Here is a 27,256-nt window from a genome sequence, read left to right on the forward strand (position 1 = left end):
GATGGTCTTTACCGTAGACTAGGGCCTCAAATCCTGCAGGGTGGGCAAGACAACATAATACCATGTAGCTGATGATCCCCAGTTTATAAAACTCAAATAGTGGCACCAGGATCTGGACGCAGTAGCAGATCCTAGCCTAGCCTGTCCAATATAGAGCATCAGCAACCCTTAAGCATGTGGCTTTTCCTTTTCTACCTTTTTCTGGTGATCGGCCCCCTGATTGGGCAAAGATACGCATTAACCATTAGGTACATTTAATTCAAAGAGTGAAAGAAGCTCACTGTTGTCTCTGGCCAGTCTTCAAAGTTATGCATCCAGGAGGCTCCCTGTAGAGAGAAACAAAGACACTGATTCCCCTACCAGATGCAGGACAATGACTCCTAATGTAGGCCTGATTGCATTATAGTCCATGGAGGCTGACTAGGAGTGACACTTTGTTACAATCCCTTCCCTCCCCAAATTTTGTAGAAACATGTACCCTCAACAAGTTGCTTGTCAAGTACCCATAGATATAGTTGACTTGACTAAGGACTCCTCCTAGCTGAACAATTAATCAGTATTTTGGTGTTGGTTCCCTCTTGGATATTATACGGTAAATTTATAGTGTTGAAGGGCCAGAATCCACTTCAGCATTTTCCTTGATATAAACGCTGCTTACTGCACCCACAAGTCGTCAAGGTAGATCTCCCACTTCATTTCCTAAAAGCATTTCTACAGGCAGGCCGCTTATCCCCCAAACAACACGTTGCTTGGCACTGAAACTAAGTCCAGCTCCACACTCGCTTTAGAAATTTTCCTCCATTTGCCTCCAGCTAATTCAATGGTAATCCCTGATGCTTCCTCTATTGCCACTGGCCGAACCACTCGAAAATCAACTACTGTGAGAAATGCCCAATCCAGTCGCAAAATCCAAGATTTCTCGGTCCGTCCAGCAAGACCTTCTGTAAGTGTTTTCGTAAAAGAACTTGTGACTGTGGCCTGCACCTAATAAACCCCTAACGGTCGAACGAGGGTAGCTGACACATTTGGCAAGTCAACTCAGAGTGTTGATACGTCTTCCTCCATTGTACTTGGCTGTAGATAATTAATAAGGCAATTTTGTGCAGAATCGACCAGCAGGACAGGATGCTTTCAGATGCCCACATTGATCACATCTGTGCTTAGTTGTACTCACTCCAATTTGCTTTCTGTAGAAGGAGGTAAGGTAATCTGTTGGCTGATACCGATGTGTAGGTGGTTGTTTTATTGAAGCTGGCTAGCTGGGCATGTGACCTTCATTACTGTACATGGAAAGTCATAATGAGGTTGACACTCCTGTACTATTTGCTGGCCTATTTCTAGGTCGTGGTGTTTTTGGATTTAGCTGATAGTCTTGAATACATAGCTAATTATATTAAACAACAATTATGTGCTATATGTATCAAGTACAATATTTTGTGTTATTTATTATCCAATTATATATCTGTGTGACGCCTCTTTATACTCTCATTTGTTCTGTGTCCTGGTCTCTTTACCTCATGAGTGGGTTATCTTTGATATATGCATAGTATTTTTAATATTTTGTTGTGAATATTGTCATTAATATAAACTAAGTTTTCTTCAACTTTATTCTTAGTCCCGGATTTCTTTTTTGGTTATATATGTGCTATATTGTATTTATAAAGACACTAAAGGGAACCAATCACCAGGATTTTCATATATAACCTAAAGCCAGTGCTATACTGACACTATCAGGCTGATTCTCTACATACCTTTAGTGGTCAGCTCGAATGTATTGGTTTTGAAACCCAAGAAAGTAAAGTTTATAAAATCGGCAGCTTCTTTGCCCTTGCAGGACCTGTGTGAGGTCATACCCATGTGACCAGAAGGGGCAGGGCCTCAGCCAACAAAGCTGATACCACGAAGCAACATTTTTCCGTTGGCTGAGGCCCTGCCCCTTCTGGTCACATGGGTATGACCTCACACAGGTCCTGGAAGGGAAAAAGCGAATAGTTTGTATAATACTTATGCTAATTCTAATAGGGGGAGGGGATAAATCTGGATACATCCCCCCCAGATATTATCTGATCCTCAGCTGCTGTCACTCAAGAAGCTGTTGATTTTATAAATTTTACTTTCTTGTTTTTCAAAACCTATACATCCGAGCTGACCACTAAAGGTATAGAAGATAGATAAAGGTAGAGAATCAGCCTGATAGTGCCAGTATAGCACTGGCTTTAACTTATATACAAAAATCCTGATGATTGGTTCCCTTTACCATATTGAGGCCTCTCATAAGTTGTATGTGGCCTGCAGATGCCTGGGATGCCTACAACCATAATATCTGGGTTTTACTATTTTCCCTCTTCAACGCATTCCAAAAGATGTAGTAGGATCAACTGGAGGCACATTCACACAGACATAAACATGAGATGGTGGTCGGACAGGATAGTGAATATTGGGGACTGAAGAACAATGGACCATCAGCGTCGGTGCTCGCTTTTTGACAGAACTTTTTTTTTTTCCTTTTTCGTGTCCATTTTTCTCTCCTCCTTTTGCACCATTTCTGTGTGTGCATCTTGCAGCCACAAAGTCACTGATCAGTGACATACATTCATGCTTTCTTTTGGCCAGGACTTTTTTCCTTTTATTGTGTGGGATTTGGTGCACCCACTGTTGCCTAAGGGTTATCACCTGTATATAGATAACTTTTACACCAGCATCACACTGTTCAAATCCCTCTCTGCCAGAACTAATGCAGCATACAGTACTGTGCACAGAAATCCAAGAGGACTCCCTAGGATGCTAATTGGGCAGCTCTTAGTAAGGGCTAGAGCAGAGCCCAATGTAGCAAAAACATGCTTGTGGTCAAGTACAAGGGCAAGAGGGACGTCTTTTTATTGACCATAATCCATGGTGATGACCGCACCCCTACAACTGTATGGGGGTTCTTCTACACAGATCCACAAACCAAACTGTGTCCTGGGGTACAATAAAAACCATAGGGGTAGTTGATCTCTCTGGTCCAGCCCTACAAAGTGAAAAGCTAAGGTGTGGTGCAAAAAACTGGCCATGCACATCATACAGATGGCAACGTATAACGCTTACGTGCTGTCACAATGTACAGGTCGGTCCGGCACCTTTCTTTAGTTCCAAGAGGTAGTGATTAAGGCCCTGGTATTTGAAAGTCAGTAAGGAGTGGGCCCCAGTGCCTCTGGAACTGAAAGTGCTCGTGTGGTACCAGGGCAATAGTTGGTGAGGTCCCTCAAACAGCAAAGAAAGGAAGGTCGCAAAAGAATTGCCGAGTGTGCTACAAAAGGGGGATAAGAAAAGACGCTACTTTGCAATGCGACACCTGTCCTGGCAAACCTATTTTTTGCATAAAACAGTGTTTCAAAGTCTACCACACATCCATGCAGTACTAAATGTATTTTTACACAACTCACATCTGCCAGTCTGACATACTCTACAGAACTCACATATGCCACCTTAACGTACGCTACATAGCTCCATATGCCATCCTGATGTATTCCACATAACTTACATATGATATCTTGATGTACTCTACACAACTCACATATACCACCACATTATAAAATTTGCATACCAGGAAAACACTAGATCAATTCCAATAAACAGTCACTTGTGGGGTTTGCTACTATTTTGGCACCTCAAGGGCTCTACAAATGCGTCATGACACCCACAGACCAATCCAAAAAAAGCTGTGCTCCAAAACGTCGTTCCTTCCTTTTGGAGCTCTGGAGTGTGTCCAAACAGTAGTTTCCCACCACATATGGGAGATCTGTGTACTCAGGAGAAATTGCACAATACATTTTGAAGTCCATTTTCTCTGTCTACCCATGTGAAAATGAAATATTTTAGGGCTTAAGATTTTTGTGAGAAAAACCAATCTTTTTCATTTTCACGATTGTAAAATTGTTGTAAAATTCTGTGAAGCACCTAGAGGTTCATGATGTTCACCACACATCTAGATAAGTCTCTTGAGGGGTCTAGTTTCCAAAATGGGGTCACTTGTCAGGGATGTCTACTGTTTCGGCCCTTCAGGGGCCAGGCAAACACAGCATGACTGCCTACAGAGCATCCATCAAAGTCTACTCCTTCATTTAGGCGCTCAGCAGTGTGTCCAAAAAGTTTCCCACCACAGATAAGGCACCAACGTACTCAGGAGAAATTGCACATAGTCTGCTAACGATTCCAGACAATTTTGCATTCCAAAAGTCAAATAGCACTCCTTCTCTTCCCAGCCCTGCCGTGCGCGCAAACAGTCATTTTCCACCACATATGAGAAGTCAGCGTACTCAGGAGAAATTGCACAACAAATTGTACAGTGCAATTTTTTCGGTTACCCTTGTGAAAATAATAAAGTTGTAGTTGTGTGGGTATTTTTTTTTTCTTTTCACAGCTCAATGTTCTAAACTTCTGTGAAGCACTTATGTTCTCACCACACATCTAGATAAGTCCCTTCAGGGGTCTAGTTTCCAAAATGAGGTCACTTGTGGGTGGTTTTCCCTGTTTAGACACATCAGGGGCTCTCCAAGCACGACATGGCGTCCACTAACGATTGCAGCCAATTTTGCGTTTAAAAAGTCAAATGGCACTCCTTCTCTTCTGAGCCCTGCCATGCTCCAATATGGCGTATCGGCATACTCAGGAGAAATGGCACAACAAATTTTGGGGTCCTTTTTCTCATGTTACATTTGTGAAAGTGCAAAATATGGGCTAAAATGACATTTTTGTGGAAAAAAGTAAAATTTTCCTTTTATTCTTTCCACAGTGGTTTAATTCCTATGATACCCCTGAAGGGTTAATAAACTTGTGGGATGAGGTTTTGAGCAGGTTGAGGGGTGCATCTTTTAAAATAGCATCACTTATTTTCTGTCACCTAGGCCTGTCAGTCACTTCAAATGACGTGGTCCCGAAAAGAAAATGGTTTTGTAAATTTTGTTGGAAAATTAGAAATTGCTGGTACACTGTGAAACTTTCTAACTCAAAAAAAATTGTTAAAACTTGCGCTAATATAAAGTAGACATGTGGGAAATATTATTTATTACCTATTTTGTGTGACACTATTCTCTGGTTTAAGGACATAAAAATTCAAAGTTTGAAAATTGGTAAATTTTTGACATTTTCTCCAAATTTCTGACATTTTCACAAATACAAGCAAAAAACATTTGTCCTAAATTTACCACTAACATTAAGTAGAATGTCATGAAAAAATAATCTCATAATTACTGGCATATGTTAAAGCGTTCCAGAGCTGTAACCTCATAAGAGTCACTGGTCAGAATTGAAAAAAATGGCCTGCTCAGGAAGGGGAAAACAGGCTGGGGGTGAAGAAGTTAAAGGTTTTGTATTGACTTTTATCCTTAAGATATGGAAAAGTGTGTGTGGGGGGGGTTACAAATAAAACATAAGGCCTGATTTAAACAGTTGGTCTTTTTCTGATGAACCAATCCCTTGAACTAAACAAACAATAGTCATTATCAGGCCAGGGTCACATCAGCGCATACATTTTGACAAGTGCTAGCCAATTTTTTATCGGACAGCACTTGGACCAATGTTATTCAATGGGGCAGTGCTGATGGCCTATTTTTTTTCAGTGACAATCTGTCAGTGTAAGAAATCGCTGCATGCTACAATTGACTCTGAAATCAGATGAGACTCACCTATTCAAGTCTGTGGTTGCAAGGAAAAAAATCGGATACCACAGTATCCAATTTTTACGGATACATTACAATTCTGTAGCATAGGAAACTAAACGGTCTTTAAAATCATTAATTGATGCTATTTTAAAAAGCATAAAAAAGGGATTGCACATAGATGACAAGTGAGAAAAAAAAAACACTTCTGGATAAAAATAGGACTATTTTTTTTTGTTTTTAAAAATACCTTAGCGTGACCCCAGCCTTATAGTGCAATTTATTTTTCTAAGTGAATTGTACTTGCTAAGTTTGAGGATGTACACATGCCTAATATTTCACACATGTTCCTTTTGTTTCAAAGATAAAGTGTATACATTTAGATCAGAAGTCCTTAATTGAGAGGGGTGAGTTTTATGTAATTGGGTCACACTGTTATTTTTTTATTATCAGGTTATGATAGAACAATATGTACAATCCCATCCAAATGGACTCCAGGTTATGTATAACAAACTTCTTGAGTTTGTTCCCCACCACTGTCGACTTCTGAGAGAGGTAACTGGAGGAGCCATTTCAAGGTACACTTACAATTTACATACATTTTCACTTGCTATTATTTAGTCATTTTTTTTTGTATTTCACCTCTTTTTGTCTAATTGATTTATTAACATCCCCTAAAGGGAAAATCTTTATTTTGCTACATCCAGGTTTATCCTGAGATTAATCTGTTGAATGTGATTATTTAATCACTGTCTGAGAGGAGTCAGCGGACCCTACTGCTTTCGTTACACAAGACCCTACATCTGGGGATCAAGTGTATTAAATTCAGAGTACACATTTTTATTTACTTTGGAAAAACCGCATTGACAGAATCTTGACAATGTTTCTTTATGGCAGTAAACAAGCAAAACTTTGTCAGTAGGAACTTGGATGAGCTTCGCCCCTTGGTGATTTTTCGTTAGTTTTTTCCTCCCTTGCTTCCAAGAGCCATATCGTTTTGATTTTATCATCGATATAGCCATAAGAGAGATTGTTTTTTGCAGGACTAGTTATACTTTTAAATGATCCCAATCCCCTTAAAATGTCGACATCAATCTATGACAGTGGCATCTTAATAATCCAGTGCATACGGTCACAGGCTTCTATCAGCTGCCCTCAATATGATTCAATGGAATTGTTGGGTTGCAATGGTAGCCAGCTAGAGCCGGAGAACTGCGATTTCACTATATACGACAATAGTAAAGTATAAGCAGTCAAATGATTGCAGGTTCAATTCCCCTGAGAGGAACTAAAAAAAAATTAAGTAAATTTAACCCCTTAATGACCAGGCCACATTTATCAAATCTGACATGTCGCTTTGTGCCAATAACTCTAACATATTTCAACATCCCTGTGATTTTGCATTTTTTTTAGGGGGGGGAGTTTCTAACACATTGTATGTTATGATATAGGCAAATTTAAGTCAATATGTTTTGTGTTGATTTATAAAATATCAGCAATTTGACAATTTCTAAAACTTACCAATTTTCAAACTTTCATTATCCAGACAGTTACACCACACAAAATAATTAGTAAATAACATTCACCTCATGTCTGCTTTACACCATTACCATGTGTAAAATGTTCTTTATTTTGTTAAGATGTTAAAAGCTTTAAGTTTTGTAGCAGTAATTTTTCACTTTTTTCAAGGAACTTTACAAAACCTATTTTTTAGGGACCTGTTCAGTTTAAGTGATTTTAGGAGTCCTATATATTGGAAAAACCCCAAAAGTGATAACATTTTTAAAAATTGCTGTTAGGACGTTTATTAACCCTTCCAGTGCTTTTCAGGAATTAATACAAAGTGGCATGAAAAATGGAAAGAAGTGGAAAGAAAAATGTTACTTTTACCACCTAAATATTAACTTCTTAATATGATCTCAGGATGCCCATCGGGATAAAAAGGGAGCCCCCATACTCTGTCTAGATGTCATAGTCAATATTGACAATAGCATCTAAGTGGTTAAACGTCCATGGTCGGTGCCAACAACGATCATGACTGATGCAGCAGGGTGTCGACTGTAGTGTACAACTGACAGATGCTGCGTTTTCATCCATCGAGGGATACTATTCAGTCAGGTAACTTTTAAGTCCTATTGCTGGTCATTAAGGGGCTAAAGAAAATTTAATAAAATTCCCCTAGTCATTAAAGGGGTTAGCCACTTTTTCTTATTGGTTCATCTTTCCTAACAAAATGCATATAATGGAGGAGCACGGGACCAGACTAGACCACCAATATCATTCAATAAAGAAAAACGCTTTTTCTTGTGAGGTGTTTTATAATTGGAGGAAGCTTATAGATTGACCGGTCACATAGTCCTTCAACAGCAGTTCTTGTATAAAACAAAAATGCTGCCCAGTTAATGCAACTTTCTTCACAAACTGGAGTAAGTGTCTAACCTCTGTAAAGGGAATCTGTCAGCAGGATTTCACACCCCAAACTATTTACATGTAAATGTAGCTCTTTCAAAGACAAGTCCACCAATACCTTTTACATGAGCATAGAAAGAGGTTTTTTGCCCAGCTCACCTGTGTGATGGAAGCCAGTAATCCTGGGCTGTGCACGGAGAAGAGGTTTGGAGAGCCAGTCCATGTGCATTGAAATTGGTTGAAGGATTTCACCAGCACAAAACTCCAGGCATTTTGTTCTTTAAAATAAAAATTCCTTTATTTTCTTATCATTAAAAAGTCCATGCTATGGTGGTCAAGCCCATGTCAGAGAGGACGCGTTTCGAACATCCAGTTCTTATTCAGTCTCTAAACCATCTAGTCACAGAACTGTTTAAAAAGGGCTGAACCCAAACATGTGATCAAATGCAAGGAGAGAGCAAAACAATTACAAAAACATTAACCCCTTGAGTTATATCACTCCATATAATGCTTATAACACATATATATACAAAGTTTTTTTAGCCAGATTAATATGCAAACATCAATTCATTTCTTTTATTTAAACCTTTCGGAAATCTTGTGCCCATTAAAAACATCCATTTTATTTCTCTCTGAAAGAGGATATCTTTCAAATTTCCACCCTTTCTAGGTAGTTGAACTTTTTCAATGGCATTGACTTTCATGCCTGTTAAATTACCTGCATGTGCGTCGCGAAAATGTTGAGACGCTCCTGATAATTTTCTGGTGGTGGCATTATTAACATCATAAATGTGTTCAGATATCCTCTTTCTGAGAGAACGACAAGTGCTGCCTATATATTGTAACTGGCAAATAGTACACGATATTAAATAAACCACATGGTCTGAACTGCAGTTTATGAGTGACATTATTTTATAAGTTTTTTTATCTGTAAATGAAGAAAATTCCTTCACATTTGACATATAACCGCATAGTCCACACGATCTGTGGCCACATTTGAAAGAGCCAGTGCTGGGTAACCAATTGCAAGTGTTTTTTTCTTTTTTAGTAGAACCGCACCTATTCATATGATCACTAGGTGATAACATGGATCCCAATGTAATGTTCCTTTTTGAAACAAATTTAACTCCATTTTTTAAGATTTTGTGTAATGTGTCATCTGTAGATAAAATGGGTAAATATTTTTTAACAATTTTAATTACATCATAATAATTTTTACTGTATGTTGTTGAAAAGACAACTGACAATTCTTTCTGGGGATTATCTCTGGTTTTATTCATGTCCAAATATTGTGACCTACTCACTTTGATTGCCTTGGTTTTGGCTTTCTGGAGATTTGTCATTTTATACCCTCTTGCCAAAAACCTTTTTTCAATAGTGCTGCATTCTACCTCAAAACCATTTTGGGTGTTGCAACATCTCCTAGCACGGACATATTCACCTGTAGGGATGTTATTTATAACATGCTTTGGATGGCAACTTCCCGCATGTAATAGTGAGTTGCCTGATATGGGTTTTCTATAAAGACTACAATTAATTTCTCCATTGTCACCCTTCCCATGGAATTGTATATCCAAAAAATTAATTTTTGATACATCATGAAAAAAAGTGAAAAAAAGATTATGGGCATTATTATTAATATATGATATGAAATCCTCAATTTTTTTGTTTGGATTTTGCCATACAGTAAGTATATCATCTATAAATCTCAGATATAATGCTATATCCGAGAAAAAAGGATTGCACTGATTAAAAATATATTGTTCTTCCCACCAAAACATAAATATGCCTGCTAGAGAGGGGGAAAACCGTGCGCCCATTGAACATCCCTGTAACTGAATGTATCCTTTATTTAAAAAGGTAAAATAGTTGTTTTTGAGTAAAAACTCAGTTACGTCAATCAAATAGTCCTGTAATTCAAGTGAGTAGTCAGAATATTTTTTGAGCAAATCTTTCAACGCTAAAATGGCAAGAGAATGTGGAATGGATGTATACAATGATTGCACATCACAAGTTAACCAACTAAAATTATCCTGCCATTTCATCTGAGAAATAATATTCAACACATGTTTGCTATCCAGGACATAGCCAGGAGACATTTTAGGAAGAAATTGAAGGTGGTTATCCAACCACTCTGCTAGATGTTCAGTATAAGAATCTATACCTGAGACAGTCGGTCTCATTTTTGGGGGAAATTGGTTTTTATGTGACTTGGGTAAGGCATGCAATAATGGTATTAAACAATAAGATGGATTAAGATAATCTCTCAATTTTTCATCAATTAAACCCAAATGTAAGCCTTCTTCTAGAATTTTTTCCAAGGATTTTTTTATATCTGCAGAGGGGTCATGATCGACTCTCCTGTAGGTATCACAATCCTGTAACATAGTCACTACCTCCCTTTCATAAAGTCCAGTATCCAAAACTACGACTGCCCCCCCCTTGTCAGAATTTTTTATTATGATGTTAGAGTTTTTTTGCAAGGAAATAATCGCATCCTTCTCAGTCTTAGACAAATTTTGAACCATAGGTTCTTGTAAATGAGAAAGAGCAGTTAATTCCTTTTCTACTATGTTCTGGAAATCAGTCATCTGATCACACCTCGAAGGTATGGGATAAAAACTGGGATTAGGATCATTAAAGTGGGAAACCGCACAATGTGGATTGGGTCCGGCACCACTATCACTTGACAAATCATGCAAATCTTGTAAAGCCATTTGTTCTTTAAATGGCATAGGAGAGAAAAAAATGTCAGCTGATGCATTTGAAACATTAGGAACATTAACCTCATTTTCATCGTGAAAGAAGTGTTTTTTTACTGTTAATTTTCGAATAAACTTATTAACATCTAGTATTGTTTTAAAAAGATCAAACCTCTTGTTGGGAACAAAATTTAAACCCCTTTTCAAAACACTAATTTCACTGCTGTTTAAAATGCATGCTGACATATTTATAACAGAAAAATTATTATTATCAATATTCATTTCCTTTTCCCCCTCGTGAAATGATTGTGTTGGTACACATGACTTTCTATGTTTGCGGCCGCTCCTCCTTGTTTTTTTCGATTTTTTTGAAAAAACGGCTGATTTTTCAAGTTTTTTGACACACTTGAAGAAGTGGATGGGGTGTCAAAATTATTATCGGACGTGTCAATATTATAGTCTGTAGAGTCCACATCAGTCGTTTCAAAGTCCGTAAAAGAAAAATTGACACGAGTAGAATTGTTACGTCTTTTATGATTTTTCAATATGGATCTGGGACCAGCTTGGAAAAATCTCCTGGAATTATGCCAATTGTAGATTTTATTATCCTCATAGTCCCTTAAATCACGAACAAACTTTTTTTCTTTGAATGCAGTAATTGTATCCTCAAGGGCAATGATTTTAGTATTTATCTGGTCTTTCGTGGTCTTATAAGCATCCAGACCTGAATATTGTGCAAGGGAAACTTCAATTTCTTTAATCTTATTCTCCAACACACCTATTTTATTTCGTTCTTGTTCTATAATTAATTGAATAAGTTTTTTGGAGCATTCAGATAAGATAGTGTCCCATTTTGCAACAAATTCTTGATTAAATTCAACTGTGGGTCTTTTGTTCAGCCGAAGTCCCCTGGGAACCATATTTTTGTCAAGATATGCTTGCAAGGTCTCACTGTCCCACCAGGTACGAATTCTCGCTGACATCACTTTTTCTAATTCCCACATAATTTGATTCATTTCTGTGTGCGTTTCCAAGGGGGTATTTTGCTTATTCAATGAAAACATTTTTGCTGCTCTCTCCATACGTAGTCTATCTGAAGTAACAAAAATCTGATTGCTATTAGCTTCATTCATCTGGTCTTCCATTTTATGACACAATTTTTTACATAAGGAACTATAAGTCATGCAATTTCATCATATATAATATACAATGTCTCTTCTTGAAAAAATCCAAAACAATGATAATTGGCTTACTGACAGTTCCTATTCATGAATCACAGGGAGCACGGGTATAGCAGCTCAAGGTGAACTGACGTAACTGAGTTTTTACTCAAAAACAACTATTTTACCTTTTTAAATAAAGGATACATTCAGTTACAGGGATGTTCAATGGGCGCACGGTTTTCCCCCTCTCTAGCAGGCATATTTATGTTTTGGTGGGAAGAACAATATATTTTTAATCAGTGCAATCCTTTTTTCTCGGATATAGCATTATATCTGAGATTTATAGATGATATACTTATTGTATGGCAAAATCCAAACAAAAAAAATTGAGGATTTCATATCATATATTAATAATAATGCCCATAATCTTTTTTTCACTTTTTTTCATGATGTATCAAAAATTAAATTTTTGGATATACAATTCCATGGGAAGGGTGACAATGGAGAAATTAATTGTAGTCTTTATAGAAAACCCATATCAGGCAACTCACTATTACATGCGGGAAGTTGCCATCCAAAGCATGTTATAAATAACATCCCTACAGGTGAATATGTCCGTGCTAGGAGATGTTGCAACACCCAAAATGGTTTTGAGGTAGAATGCAGCACTATTGAAAAAAGGTTTTTGGCAAGAGGGTATAAAATGACAAATCTCCAGAAAGCCAAAACCAAGGCAATCAAAGTGAGTAGGTCACAATATTTGGACATGAATAAAACCAGAGATAATCCCCAGAAAGAATTGTCAGTTGTTTTTTCAACAACATACAGTAAAAATTATTATGATGTAATTAAAATTATTAAAAAATATTTACCCATTTTATCTACAGATGACACATTACACAAAATCTTAAAAAATGGAGTTAAATTTGTTTCAAAAAGGAACATTACATTGGGATCCATGTTATCACCTAGTGATCATATGAATAGGTGCAGTTCTACTAAAAAAGAAAAAAACACTGGCAATTGGTTACCCAGCACAGGCTCTTTCAAATGTGGCCACAAATCGTGTGGACTATGCGGTTATATGTCAAATGTGAAGGAATTTTCTTCATTTACAGATAAAAAAACGTATAAAATAATGTCACTCATAAACTGCAGTTCAGACCATGTGGTTTATTTAATATCGTGTACTATTTGCCAGTTACAATATATAGGCAGCACTTGTCGTTCTCTCAGAAAGAGGATATCTGAACACATTTATGATGTTAATAATGCCACCACCAGAAAATTATCAGGAGCGTCTCAACATTTTCGCGACGCACATGCAGGTAATTTAACAGGCATGAAAGTCAATGCCATTGAAAAAGTTCAACTACCTAGAAAGGGTGGAAATTTGAAAGATATCCTCTTTCAGAGAGAAATAAAATGGATGTTTTTAATGGGCACAAGATTTCCGAAAGGTTTAAATAAAAGAAATGAATTGATGTTTGCATATTAATCTGGCTAAAAAAACTTTGTATATATATAAGTGTTATAAGCATTATATGGAGTGATATAACTCAAGGGGTTAATGTTTTTGTAATTGTTTTGCTCTCTCCTTGCATTTGATCACATGTTTGGGTTCAGCCCTTTTTAAACAGTTCTGTGACTAGATGGTTTAGAGACTGAATAAGAACTGGATGTTCGAAACGCGTCCTCTCTGACATGGGCTTGACCACCATAGCATGGACTTTTTAATGATAAGAAAATAAAGGAATTTTTATTTTAAAGAACAAAATGCCTGGAGTTTTGTGCTGGTGAAATCCTTCAACCAATTTCTTTTACATGAGCAGTATGTTACTCCTTTATTGAGAAATCAGTGTTTAAATTGATATGAAAATAACGCTGATATGGCAGATCTGCAGTCACTGTCACTTTGAGGCTATAAGTCAAGAAGGAAGAGTAGGCACTGGGCAGGAAATAGAACTGTGGTGACAGAGGCGTCAGATGTACCACAGTTTTTCAGTCCTGTTTGCATATAAGTGGAAACACGGATTTATGAGTTGTGGAGCAACGATCTAGCCATATAAAGATATTGCTGGACTTGTCTTTGAAATAGCTACATACACACATAAATAGCATTGGAGGCGGAGGGTGAAATTCTGATGACAAATTTCTTTGAATGTCCAAGATGGAAAACCTACAGACATTCCTAAGTTCACCACATAGTAGTAAAGTTAAAAAGGTTGTCCACAACTAGGACTACCCCTTCTCATTCCTGATGTTTAGACACCTTAAAGAAGCTTCTACTCACTTCTGGAGCCAGTGCGCGGTGTTGGTGCTCAGACACCACAGGGCTCACGTGAGGGTGTGAGCATCTCTCCCTTCCTGTTAAATAACTCATGGGTCCGAAGGCGACGAGAGAGAAGCCAATCATGATTGGATGTGAGTCTCGCATGACATCACAATCTCATGGGAGCCTCAGGGTTGCAAATGCCAACATAGCTGGAACATTGCTGGCACAGGAGGTGAGTATAAGCTTTTTTATTTTAATGGAGCCAAACATGAGGAATAAGAAGAAGTGGTTGGTCAAGTAGTGGACAACTCCTTTAATAGACAAGATGCATTTTCAAATTAAACCTTATGTTGCTTTAAAAACTGATTTAATTAAAATCTAATTAATATCTTTTAGTGAAAAAGCCGATTTGGTTCCAGGATACGACTTCTTAGTGAATTCCGTTTGGCCAGAGATAGCTTATGGATTAGAAGAAAAATTGCCTTCTCTTTTCAACCCCGGGAATCCCACCATATTTCATCAGGTAATTAGGCTTTTATTACGTAGAGCAAAGGTTTTCAGTAGTTCCAAGGCTATCATACGCTGTTCTGCAACTATCTAGTAAAATTAAATTTTTAGGCCACAATCTGTTTCACCAAATTTGCTCTTCAAAAATCAATTAGCACTCTTTCCATCCCAGACCCTCACATGAGCCCAAACAGTACTTTTTGACCACATATGTAGTATTACCACGTTCAAGAGAAATTGCGGCACAAAGTACGGGGTCCATTTTTGCCTATTATCCCTAGATAAAATTACAAGCTTGGGGCTAAAATAACATTTTACTGGAAAAAATAAAATTTTTCATTATCACGCCCAAATGTTATAAAATTCTATGAAGCACCAGTGAGTTCATAATGCTCAACACATCCCAGATGAATTAATTGAGGGGTTTAGTTTCCAAAATGGGGTTTCTTAAGGGGGATTTTGATTTATTGGTACCTCTGGGCCTCTTTCAATGCAATATGATGTCTGCAATCTATTGCACCCCAATTTACACTCCAAATGTCAAATAGCACTTATGCCTTTCCAAGCACTGACATGTACCCCTTATGAGATATTCACACATTTGGGAGATATTGTATAATACATTTAGGGTCTACTTTTTTCTTACCACTTGTAGATATGAAAAATTTGCCGCTAAAGCATTATTTTAGTGGGAAAAAATGCAATTGTTTTTTACTCCACTGTGATTTATTTCCTTTTGTAGCACCTCAAGAGTTAAAATCTTAACAGTAGTTTAAAATAATCTGAGGAGTACAGTTTTTAAAATGGTATAACTTCCGGGACACTTCCGATATATGGGCCCTCAAAGTCCCTTTCACACTCAACAGGTCCATAAAAAATAGATTTGAAAATATAAATGTGTGTGTATACATACAGCTTAAGGAAAAATCATGTGTGTATTCATACAGCCTAAGAAAAAATCATTAGTGTGTATTCATACAGGCTAAGAAAAAATCATGTGCATGTATTCATACAGCCTAAGAAAAAAATCATCAATGTGTTTCAAAAAGCTGCAGATCAGTCACTCTCCGCATAAATCCTCTTAGGAAGCCCAGCAGCCGACAACAGATCCATTCTACACCCCACATTTTTGTAAAATCTCCTCAAACACTATGTGAATCTACTGTATATGTTATTACTTTGCTGTTTTGATGTGTTTGTTTCTTTCCAGAAATACACGATAAGTATGGATTTTCTAAGAAAGTTTGAAAGACAATTTGGTTCACAAGCAAGTGTAAAGAGATTACGTGCACATCCCTCCTACCACAGTTTTAATAACAGGTGGAATTTGCCTGTGTATTTTCAGATCAGGTAACAATATGGCTTTCTATTGCTTCTGAGCAGATTTCTTTCCCAAAATGTATTTTAGTACTCCTTTCTTTTTCTAATTGTTTTATCTCTGGATTTTGAAGATTTATATTTCATAGTTTTGAAGAAAACAAATGTATCTATCTATACAGATATGAAGAGAGAGCACGAAAGATTGAGATATAGGTATAGATAGGTACTGTGTTTCCCTGAAAATAAGACCTACCCTGAAAATAAGACCTAGCAGAAGTTTTCAGCAAGGTTTAAATATAAGCCCTTCCCCGAAAATAAGACCTAGTCGCGGTTCAGTAATGAAGTGTCCATGCCACTAAAAAAGTTAAAGAATACTGCACGACACTTCATTATAGAAATCAGACACCCCCAAAAGAAAGCGCGATTGTATGTGCGATCTCGTGTATCTGCGATCTCATGAGTGTCTGTATATGTGCGATCTCGAGTGTGTGTTTGTATATGTGCAATCTCATGTGTGTGTATATATGCAATCGTGTGTGTGTGTGTATGTGTGTATGTATGTATGTATGTATGTATGCGAGTTGATGTGTGAGTGTCGGCCAGAATCAGGGGAGGACACCGTGCAACAAACCTGTAGGGAGCGCTTACCAAAGATCACAGGAAGACCTGGGAGCCATGCAGATGCCTGGGTTCTGGCAAGTATGACAATCCTGGGAAGGGGGATCTGCAATTTTTTTGGGGGTAGACTTTCCCCCAATCATGTTTCCCCAAGAATAAGCCCTCCCCCGAATATAAGACTTAGTGCTTTTTTTGGGGCAAAAAATATTAAGATAGTGTCTTATTTTCGGGGAACCTGGGTATACACATATCTAGATCTCTATCTTTCTCTCTTCTTATGTTTTTTATGTGTATTTATACACTATTCACAAAAAGTTAGTGATGTTTGGCTTTCTGATGTAAAATGTAAAAAGTTCACGCTACAGTGATATAGGGCACCTAAGTAGAAGCATTCAATGGGGATTTCCTCATCTCAAACTATTTATTGAAACAAAAGTCAACAACAATGGTGGGTATACCCCTTCCATAATGTCAATGTCTCAATAACTTGTCATGTGGCCTTAAGCATCAATTACTGTACAGCTTGACAATTACATCTCATGCTGTTTACAAGTTGAGTTATTGTCTGAAGAGGCATGGCATCCTATTCGTCTTGAAGTGCGTCCCTCGGCCATTGAGTTTCTGCGGTACAGAGCTACGAGCCTCTACACGGCAACTCATCTGATCCCATAGGTGTTCTATGGGATTGATGTCTAGAGAAAGTGCAGGCCACTTAGTTTGGCATATTCCACTCCCTTATGATGTGACCTCGATGAACTGGAGCATTGTCTTCCATGAAGACAAAATTATTCCTATGTTGTTCATGCAGAGCTGCAATGACTGATTTAATTATTCAAATAATAGGGGCTTGTCACTGTACCATTCACAAAGTGTAGGGAAGTGTCTGATGCTCCATGACATCACCAACATCGCTGTCTATTATTTCTGTTCTGCGTGAATCGTCTTTCATCAGTGAACAGCACTGAGGTCCACTGATCCCTCATCCAGCAAGACAATGACGCCTGTGTGTGGTGGTGTGGTCAGGTAGCCTTGTATGGCTACGTTCACACAGGGCGTTTTGTTTGCATTTTTCACCATTTTTAGCATGGTTTTTGACTTGTTTTTATGCAAATCTATGCTATTAAAACGCTGCCTTCACAGTCCCAGTAAAGCCTATGAGATTACAGAAATCTCATGCGCACACACACAAAATACCTGCGATGTTTTTCTTACGGTTTTGTGAACCACCCTGTTTTTTTGCTGCATTATTAAACGAATTAACTTGTCCATTCTTTTCAGCTGTTTTGTCTTGGTTTTTCACTTTAGCAATGGGTGGACTTGCAGAAACCAGGATTGGCAGGTCTAACCGGGTTAATAATATACTAAGTTCCAGCTCGAAATTGATCCAGGGTATCTTGCCGGACGCCGGTTTCCATATGAGTCTGTGTAAACCAGAAAGGATTCCAGCGGAGAAACAAACTTCCAAAAATTCAATAAAACTTGACTTTTATTTCTTGCATACAAATAGTGGAAGTGAAGAAACCAGCATTGACATGTAGAGGGAAAAACAGAGGGACTACGCATTTCGGTATGAAACCATCATGGTCTATGATGATTTCATACTGAAACGCGTAGTCCCTCTGTTTTTATTTTTATGCACAAAATTAACAAGTTTTATGGAATTTTTGGAAGTTTGTTTCTCTGCTGAAATCCTTTCTGCTTTACATTTACTGTTGTGTCAGGTCGACCTTCTAATTCCGTGTGGGCATCCAGATTCCACTGCTGGGATTTCAACCCGGAGAATCTATGTAAAAGGTGAGCTGGCAGAACTATTTCTCTTTTTGCTTATGAGTCTATGGGGACCAGAATCCAGCAATTAAAAATGGCGATGGAAAGGATAGGCCAATTGGAGCAGGCGCGTTATACTTACCGAATCACCAGCGCCGCTGTACGCTCCCGTCGCCACCCCTTCAATTCCCGGGCCGCTCATTACCTTCATTGCATATTCACTGCTTTCCCTTCTCACCGGCAACTGGGATTGGTTGCAGTCAGACAAGCCCCCGGCCTGTTTGACATTGTCTTACTGCAACCAATCACAGACACTGCGGGTCTATCATACAGTAAGAATAAATAAATACAAATTGGTGTAGGGTCCCCCTATATTATTATACCCAGCACAGATAAAGCATACGGCTACAGGCTGCAGCCCCCAGTCGTGCGCTTATCTTGGCTATGTATCAAACTCAGAGGGACCCCATGCTGTTTTTTTTTAAGTTAAATAAATCATTTAAAAAAAAAAAAGTGTGCGGTCCCCCACCCCCTTCCAATTTTGATACCCAGCCAAGATAAAGCCCAACAGCTGGGGGCTAGTATTGTCAAACTGGGACGTCACATGTTTATTGGGCGCCCCCCCCCCAGCCTAAAAATAGCAGCCTGCAGCAGCGCAGGATTGTCGCATCCATTAGATGTGACAATCCCGGCACTTTACCTAGCTCTTCCTGATTGCCCTGGTGCGGTGGCAATCGGGGTAATATAATGGTTAATGTCAGCTCATAGCTGCCACCAAGCCCTAGATTAGTAATGAGAGGCATCTATGAGAACCCCAGCATTACTAATCTGTAAGTAAAAGGAAATAAACACAAACACCCAAAAAATCCTTTATTTGAAATAAAATCCCAAACTAACCTCTTTCACCACTTTATTAACCCCCAAAACACCCCTGCAGGTCCCAAATAATCCTTACAAGGTCCCACAATGATTCAGCTCCGCTACATCTGAAATTACAGCATGCGATCATGGAACATGTCCACACACTGTTACTGCAGGCAGAGAATTAACCACGATCAGCAGTGACGTCACTTCGGTGATTTGCGATCACAGTTGGATGTTATCACGATCATAAACCTCTAACTGCAAATAGCCTGAGTTAAATCACCGTTCATTGCGCGGCTCACTCAGTCCCTGCCTGAACCTCACAGCGGCAGTCATGTTCTATGGTGCTCTCTGTGAGCTTGAGATGTAGCAGAGCTCGTATCGTCTTGGGACCTCGTGTGGATTATGTCGGACCTGCAGGGGTGTTTTTAGAGTTAATAAAGTGGTGAAAGAGGGGTTTTCTTTGTGTTTTAGTTGCAAATAAAGGATTTTTTGGGTGTTTGTGTTTATTTATTTTTACTTAGAGATTAGTAATGGGGGTGACTCATAGACGCCTGCCATTAGTAATATAGGTCTTAGTGGCAGCTGTTGGCTGCCATTAACCCCTTATATAACCCCAATTGCCACCACACCAGCGCAATCTCGAAGAGCCCTGGGATTAGCTAGACGGCTGCAGGCTGCTATTTTTAGGCTGGGAAGTGCACTCAATAAACATGGGTCTCCTCAGCCTAATACTAGCCCCCAGCTGTTGAGCTTTATATTGGCTGGGTTTCAAAATGGGGGTGACCGCACGCTTTTTTTTTTTTTTTAATCTATTTAATTTAAAAAAAAAAACGAATGCCGTTCCTTTTGGTTTAATATGCAGCCAAGATAAGTGCACGGCTGGGGGCTGGAGCCTGTAGCCGTATGCTTTACTGTGCTGAATATCATAATACGCCAATTTTTTAATTTATTTGGCTGTATGATAGACCCTCTGCCTTGCTCTGTGATTGGTTGCAGTCAGACGCTGTCACACAGGCTGGGGGCGCATCTGACTGCAACCAATTACAGATGCCAGTGGGCGGGGAAAGCAGTGAATATGCATGAGGCTAATGAGCGTCCCTGGAAATAGAAGCCACACTGGAGACTGATAAAGTATAGCGCACTATCTTTGTTTTTACTTTTTTATTACCCGAGTGCCGGATCCAGATCAATCCTATCCGGACCCGGCACTCAGGTACTTTTGAACCCCCGCGGATCTTGGCTTTGTCCGGCCATCACAGAAGTGCAAAAATATGCTGTAAAAATGCCATGAAAACCACAACAAAAGCCATACCAAAAATGCAGAAAAACACCAGGAGACTTCTGCCACAAGATCAGGTTTTTGTCAGGAAAAAAACTTCACCAAAAACACCCTATGTGAACATCAGACCACGTAAATGGTTTCTAATAGTATGACGTGACACTTGGTGCCTCTCACCTCCCTTAAATATGCTTGGAGTTGTGTGGTATTCAGCGGTCATCAGTGTGGGATGTGGCCAAAGGACATCCACTTCTTTGCCTTTCTGTGATTCTTACAGTCTCTCTGTATCCCTGTTGCAACCTACTGATGACACTCTGTCACACACTAAGCTTTGTTGTCACTTCAGTCTGAAAACATCCTGCTTGAAACCTTGCAATGGCAGGGTACTGTTGATCAATTGTTGTCACCTTGGTCTCATGATGTCAAAATAAAAACAGCATGATGAGGAGGACTGTCTAAATACCAATTCTAATTGAAACCCGAAATCTATTGGGCAATTCATGGATCAAACACCTGTTGTGAATATTGCCATTAAGCGCCTTGTTAGAGAACAGCAGTTGTACAAAAATTACTGAAATGTTGGAAAAGTGCATTCAAAAGTTCAAATAAGGTCACATTAAATTCATCTGAAAAGGTTAGAGTACATTTTAGGATCATACTGAAATCACATTTTCAAGCTTCCTATCTCGCCACAACAGCTTTGAACGTGAGATTACCATCATTTTCTAAACAATCATCTTGGCTATCTCTGACATAATTTTGACTTGCAATGTTTTAGCATATGATTAGTTATGCAGATTCTAGTCATGTCACTGCATTGTTACAGAAGGGTAAACTCGCATTTGCAAAAAATTCCAAAAAGTGGATAGTAGAAGATTTGAAACGGGTGATTTGGAGTGATGAGATGAAAGTCAATAAACTAGGGTCTGATGGGTGCAAATGGGTCTGGGAAAAAAAAGGGAAAATAGGCTTATCAGATCGAGGAATTATAGAATCTGTTAAATTCCGTGGAGGAAACCTGTTATATTGTTTCACAGCCAAAGGGGATGAATACTTACATTTTTTATATATCTAATATATAAAGCTGAATATGTGTGTGTGTATGTGTGTGTTTGTATGTATGTTTGTGTGTGTATGTCCGGGATTGGCATCTACACCGTTGCAGCTACAGCCACAAAATTTTGCACACTCAGACTTCTGGACCCCAAAAGCGTCATAGGCTATGTTTTGAGGGGAAATTTTAACCCCGCGCTTTACAGTTATTCACCAAAAAACCTGCCTCCATTAAAGCGAATGGAGCTGGGAGCCACAGTGCAGCCAGAACTTCAGAAGAATGCGCAGCCACGACCTTAAATGGAATGTTGGCGTGTTACAATGCAGCCAGGGAAAGTGACAGACACAGCCAGGGAAAGAGGCAGACACAGACAGGGTAAGAAACAGACACAAAGAGACAGACACAGACAAAGAGACAGAGACAGACACAGGGAAACAGACAGATATGGAAAGAAAGGGAAAGAGACAGACAGATAAAGAGACAGACACAGGGAAAGAGAAAGAGGGAAAGATACAGACAGGAAAAGAGAGGGAAAGAGACAGACAAGGAAAGTGACAGAGATAGACAGGGAAAGAGATAGACAGACAGGGAAAGAGAGAGACAGGCAGAGATAGACAAGGAAAGAGACAGACAGACAAAGAGAGAGACAGAGAGATATATACAGAAGGGGAGACAGACATTATAATTACATTTATATCTTCTTGCTTTGTGGTTTTTGTGTGCAGAATGCATTTTTTTTAATACATTCTATTTTGTTAACAGCAGTTATTAACCCGGGCGAAGCCGGGTAGTACAGCTAGTGTGTGTGTGTGTGTGTGTGTGTGTGCGTGTGTGTGCGTGTGTGTGTGTGTGTGTGTATGTATATGTATGTATGTATGTATGTGTATATATATATATATATATATATATATATATATATATATATATATATATATATATATATATATATTATAATTTACAAAAAACTGCTTGGGGTCACCCCTATTTTTGAAAACCATCCAAGGTAAAGCAGACAACTGGAAGCTAATATAATCTGACTGCAAAAGGCTGTATGGTTATTTGGCCCTTCCCAGCCTAAAAATAGCAGCATGCAGCCACCCAAAAAGTGGCGCATCAGTTAGATGTGCCAATTCTGGTGCTTTCCCTCCCTCTTTCTGATTGCCTTGGTGCAGTGGTGATATTTTTGTGGTTGATGTCAGCTGTGACTTGACAGCTGGCATCAAGCCCAGGCGTTAGTAATGAAGACACACACACTGGAAAAAATCGTTTTATTTTAATAAAGACTCCCCTACAGCCTCATTCACCAATTTTATTAATGAAAAAGAAATCTTCAAATTTGAGATGTAATTCACAAGTGTAATGTACCACGTCATCCTTCGAATCCTATGAAGCCTCCTTCTGAAAGCGAGGTTCCATAGATCACTCACAATCAGCGCAGGCATGAAAATTCTCATGGAATTTAAATTTTAAAAAAAAAACCTCATTTTTTTTATACATTTTTTATTAATTTTGTTCCCAGCAGCGTCCAGGCATGCTCCCAATGCCCAAGCTGTATCCAGAATCCAATCTTGGACACAGACTTATGTTAGAAGTCTGTGTTCAAGATCTGGAAACAAGGTGTCCAGTATGAACCCCAAACTTTACAGTTTGGGTTCGATCATCCCTAATTGTTACTCTTTTACTTGTCAGTGTGTGTGTGTATATATTATCTATCTATCCATATATACTCGTGTATAAGCCGACGTTTTCAGCACAATTTTTTTTATGCTGAAAAAGCCCCCCTCGGCTTATACTTAAGTGAGGGTCCCAATTCCAGATTATAAGACAAACTTTTTTTCCCCAAAAAAATGGGTGAAAAGGGGGTGCTTCTTATAATCCGTATAAAGCTTACCAGTTCGGCGCAGCGGATCGGGGTCATAGGACAGAGGGTCAGCAATACTGTGACTTGGGGGTGTTGCGTCGGTGTCATGTCTCAGGAGGGTCAGCAATACAGCGGGCTCAGGGTTGTCGCTGCAGGGGCCAATGAGCCTACCCGCAGGTGGCGGACCCAGTTGAGCCTGCCGGCAGGCTTTGTTGGGCTTACCGGTGGTAGGCTTCAAGAAAATTGCTGCAGAAGGGACGCATGTGCAGATTGAGATCTCGGCTTTCCGAGATCTCAATCTGCGCACACGCTGCTTAAATGGCCTTTTTTTCTGCAGTCTATCGCGTCAACCGCTGGCGGATTCAAAGGAGCCTGCAGCCTGACTGTAGGCTCAATGGCTCCCACCACGACACCCCTGAGCCTACAGAATTGCCCACCCTCCTGAGACATGACACCACCAAGCCCGACGTATTGCCAAACTTATGTCCTGTGGCCCTCTTGAGCCACAGGTAAGTTTTTAACTCAGAGGCATTTGAGTTAGGTTCCCGGTATATAGAGATATAGCTTGCCACTCGTTTCCGGGCTCACATGCATTGGCAAATACATAAACTAAATATCTATTTTTTTTCAAATATTCCTATAGCAGTAATGCAATACCAGAACGCCCTTATTCATTGTTAGCATTTTAGTGTGCAGCTGTATGTGTTTTGTAGTTAAATGTTTTCAGCTAGCACCTGTTTACAGATGTGCGGTCAGTCTTTTTGATATACCTCCTGAGCCGCGGACACCCCCGTCCTATGAGCTTGCAGCATGGCCAACCCAGCCTCATGAACCGTTCCACCGCCACTGCTGCGCCGGCCATTTTAACATTAAAAATTATTTTGTTTCCAAGTTTCCTTCTCTAAATTTGGAGGGCGACTTATAATTCTAGGCTTCTACTTGAGTCAATAAGTTTTCTCAGTTTTTTGTGGTAAAATTAGGTGCCTCGGCTTATACTCCAGTATATACAATATATATATATAATATATATTATGCAGTGAGGAAAGTGAGTGCCGGTTTCTCAATTTTTACGACGTACAAACAATGGAGAGGCCTGTAATTTTCATCATTGGTACACTTCAATTGTGATAGACAGAATCCCCCTGAAAAATCCAGAAAATCAAATTGTATGATTCTTAAAGAATTAATATGAATTTTATTGCATGAAATAAGTATTTGATCACTTATCAACCAGCAAGAATTCTGGGGTAAGGATTTTTCTGAGAAAAGTCAGGAATCAACTCAGAACGACACAGAAGGACCAAGCTAATGTTGTTCTTATGCAGTGCTCACACTATGTGAATGGTTCAGATTGGAGAGGCATTTATTTGTTTTACATGTGTATATATATTTTCTTAGAAAAATTATAAGAAATAGATAAAAACATGAATTTAGTAAATGTTTTTATTTTCCTCCTTTAGGTTTAAGGAAATAGCAGGAAGTCTAGAATCTGCAATACTTTCTCATAGACTGGAGACTTCAGGTATGTAACCTCATATCACTTTTCAGGAATTCTTATGCTCATTGGCTATTAATCTTTGAGCAACCATAAAACTAAAACAAGCAGCAGTAAGTCTACGTTTATACTATATATCACAAAAGTGAATACATCCCTCATACTTTTGTAAATATTTTATTACCGTATTTTTCGGACCATAAGACGCACTTTTTTCCCCCCAAATGTTGGGGGAAAGTTGGGGGTGCGTCTTATGGTCTGACTGTGGCTGCGGGGAATGAGGGTGCTGCGGTGGAGCGGGTCATCGGGGGTACGAGCAGGCTGTAGCAGGACCCGCTCATTACATATGCACGCCCATCCTCCCGCCCATTTCTCAGCGCAGAAGCCGCCGCTGACAGGTGGGCGGGAGGACGAGCGGGGACGCGCGCATTGTAAAGAGCCGGCCCGCATGATCACCCCTGGCAATTACAGCCTGGAGTGATCATGTGCGGCTGTATTCACTGCTCCCCGCGCGTCATCATCAGCGCGGGGTGCAGTGAATCAGTACACTCACCCGTCCCCGTGTGTGGAGCCGTCCCACTGCAGCACGCGATGTCTTCCTGTCTGTGCCGGTCAGGTGATCTGTGCTGATCAGCTGATCAGCACAGACAGGAAGACATCGCGTGCTGCAGGGGAACGGCTCCACGCACACACAGGTCAGTGGTGCAGAGAGGAAGATGATTGGTGCTGCAGGGAGTGAAGAAAAGGTGAGTATAAATGTTTGGTTTTTTTTTCTCTGTGCTATAGGATACAGGCCATATACCAGGATGGTATATGAGCACGATGGGGGCATATAGCAGGATGGGAGTATATGAACAGGATGGATGGGGGGTATCTGAACAGGATGGGGGGTATCTGAACAGGATGGGGTATATGAACAGGATGGCAGTATATGAGCAGGATGGATGGGGGAATATGAACAGGATGGATGGGGGGTATATGAACAGGATTGGGGGTATATGAATAGGATGGGTGGTATATGAACTGGATGGGAGTATATGAACAGGATGGGGGTATATGAGCAGGATGGATGGGGGTATATGAACAAGATGGGGGTATATGAACAGGATGGGAGTATATGAACAGGATGGGAGTATATGAACAGGATGGGAGTATATGAACAGGATGGGAGTATATGAACAGGATGGGAGTATATGAACAGGATGGGAGTATATGAACAGGATGGGGGTATATGAACAGGATGGGGGTATATGAACAGGATGGGAGTTTCTGAGCAGGATGGATGGGGGAATATGAGCAGGATGGGGGAATATGAGCAGGATGCTGGTATATAAGCAGGATGCTGGTATATAAGCAGGATGGGGGTATATGAGCAGGATGGGGGTATATGAGCAGGATGGGGGTTTATAGCAGGCTCATATACAAGGCAGGAGGATCATTACCAGGATGGGGTACCTTAGTAGAGAATTTGGGGACATTACCCCCATAACAGTGTCAGCAGCAGATCCTCACCCCATTACAGTGTGTCATGACCACATTTTTTTTGCTTAAAGTTTTATTTTCCTATTTTCTCCCTCTAAAACCAGGGTGCGTCTTATGGTCAGGTGCGTCTTATAGTCCGAAAAATACGGTATATCTTTTCATGGGACAACCCGAAAGATATGACACTGACATAATGTAAAGTAGTCAGTGTACACCTTGTATAACACTGTAAATTTGGTGCCCTCTAAATAACTCAAGACATAGCCATTCATTTTAAAACCGGTGGCCAATATTTTATGTGGCCACCGTCGTTTTCAAGCAATGTCTTAATTAGCTTGAGCATGGAGTTCACTAAAGCTTCACAAATTGCCACTGGAATCCTCTCACATCCTTCATAACGACATCACGGAGTCGGTGAATGTCAGAGACCATGCGTTCCTCCACCTTTCGTTTGAGGATGTCCCACACATGCTCAATAGGGTTTAGGTCTGTAAACATACTTGGCCAGTCCAGCATGTTTTACCATCAGTTTCTTTAGGTTCGCGGCCTATACCTTACATATTAAATATAAAACATCAAATTTATTTAATTATAATTAAAAAGTACCCCAGACACAACACATAAAAATAAAAAATAAATCAATAAACACTAAGAGCATAAATATACTAAAGTGACCATTTAGAGAAAGCAAACAGTAATTTCCCTACTAATCAAATTTACATCAGAAAAAAATGTCAATATTAATTTAACTTAGGGAAAGTACGCCAGGAGATAAATTGATGCTAGGAAGTAACTACCTGCAGTTACTAGTTGGGGAA

The 27,256-nt window shown here is 39.4% G+C and overlaps 1 protein-coding gene across 1 annotated transcript in view; it reads left to right on the forward strand.

The window, feature by feature from the left end:
* Positions 1-27,256, forward strand: part of COG2 (component of oligomeric golgi complex 2) — a 260,876-nt gene that overhangs the window by 93,460 nt on the left and 140,160 nt on the right. The window contains exons 8-11 of the mRNA XM_075339700.1: positions 6,093-6,217; positions 14,585-14,711; positions 15,906-16,045; positions 24,922-24,983. Coding sequence (XP_075195815.1) covers positions 6,093-6,217; positions 14,585-14,711; positions 15,906-16,045; positions 24,922-24,983 — 454 coding nt within the window. The remainder of the gene's footprint in view (positions 1-6,092; positions 6,218-14,584; positions 14,712-15,905; positions 16,046-24,921; positions 24,984-27,256) is intronic.

This window comes from Anomaloglossus baeobatrachus, chromosome 3 (assembly GCF_048569485.1).
Source record: "Anomaloglossus baeobatrachus isolate aAnoBae1 chromosome 3, aAnoBae1.hap1, whole genome shotgun sequence".
Classification (NCBI taxonomy): domain Eukaryota; kingdom Metazoa; phylum Chordata; class Amphibia; order Anura; family Aromobatidae; genus Anomaloglossus; species Anomaloglossus baeobatrachus.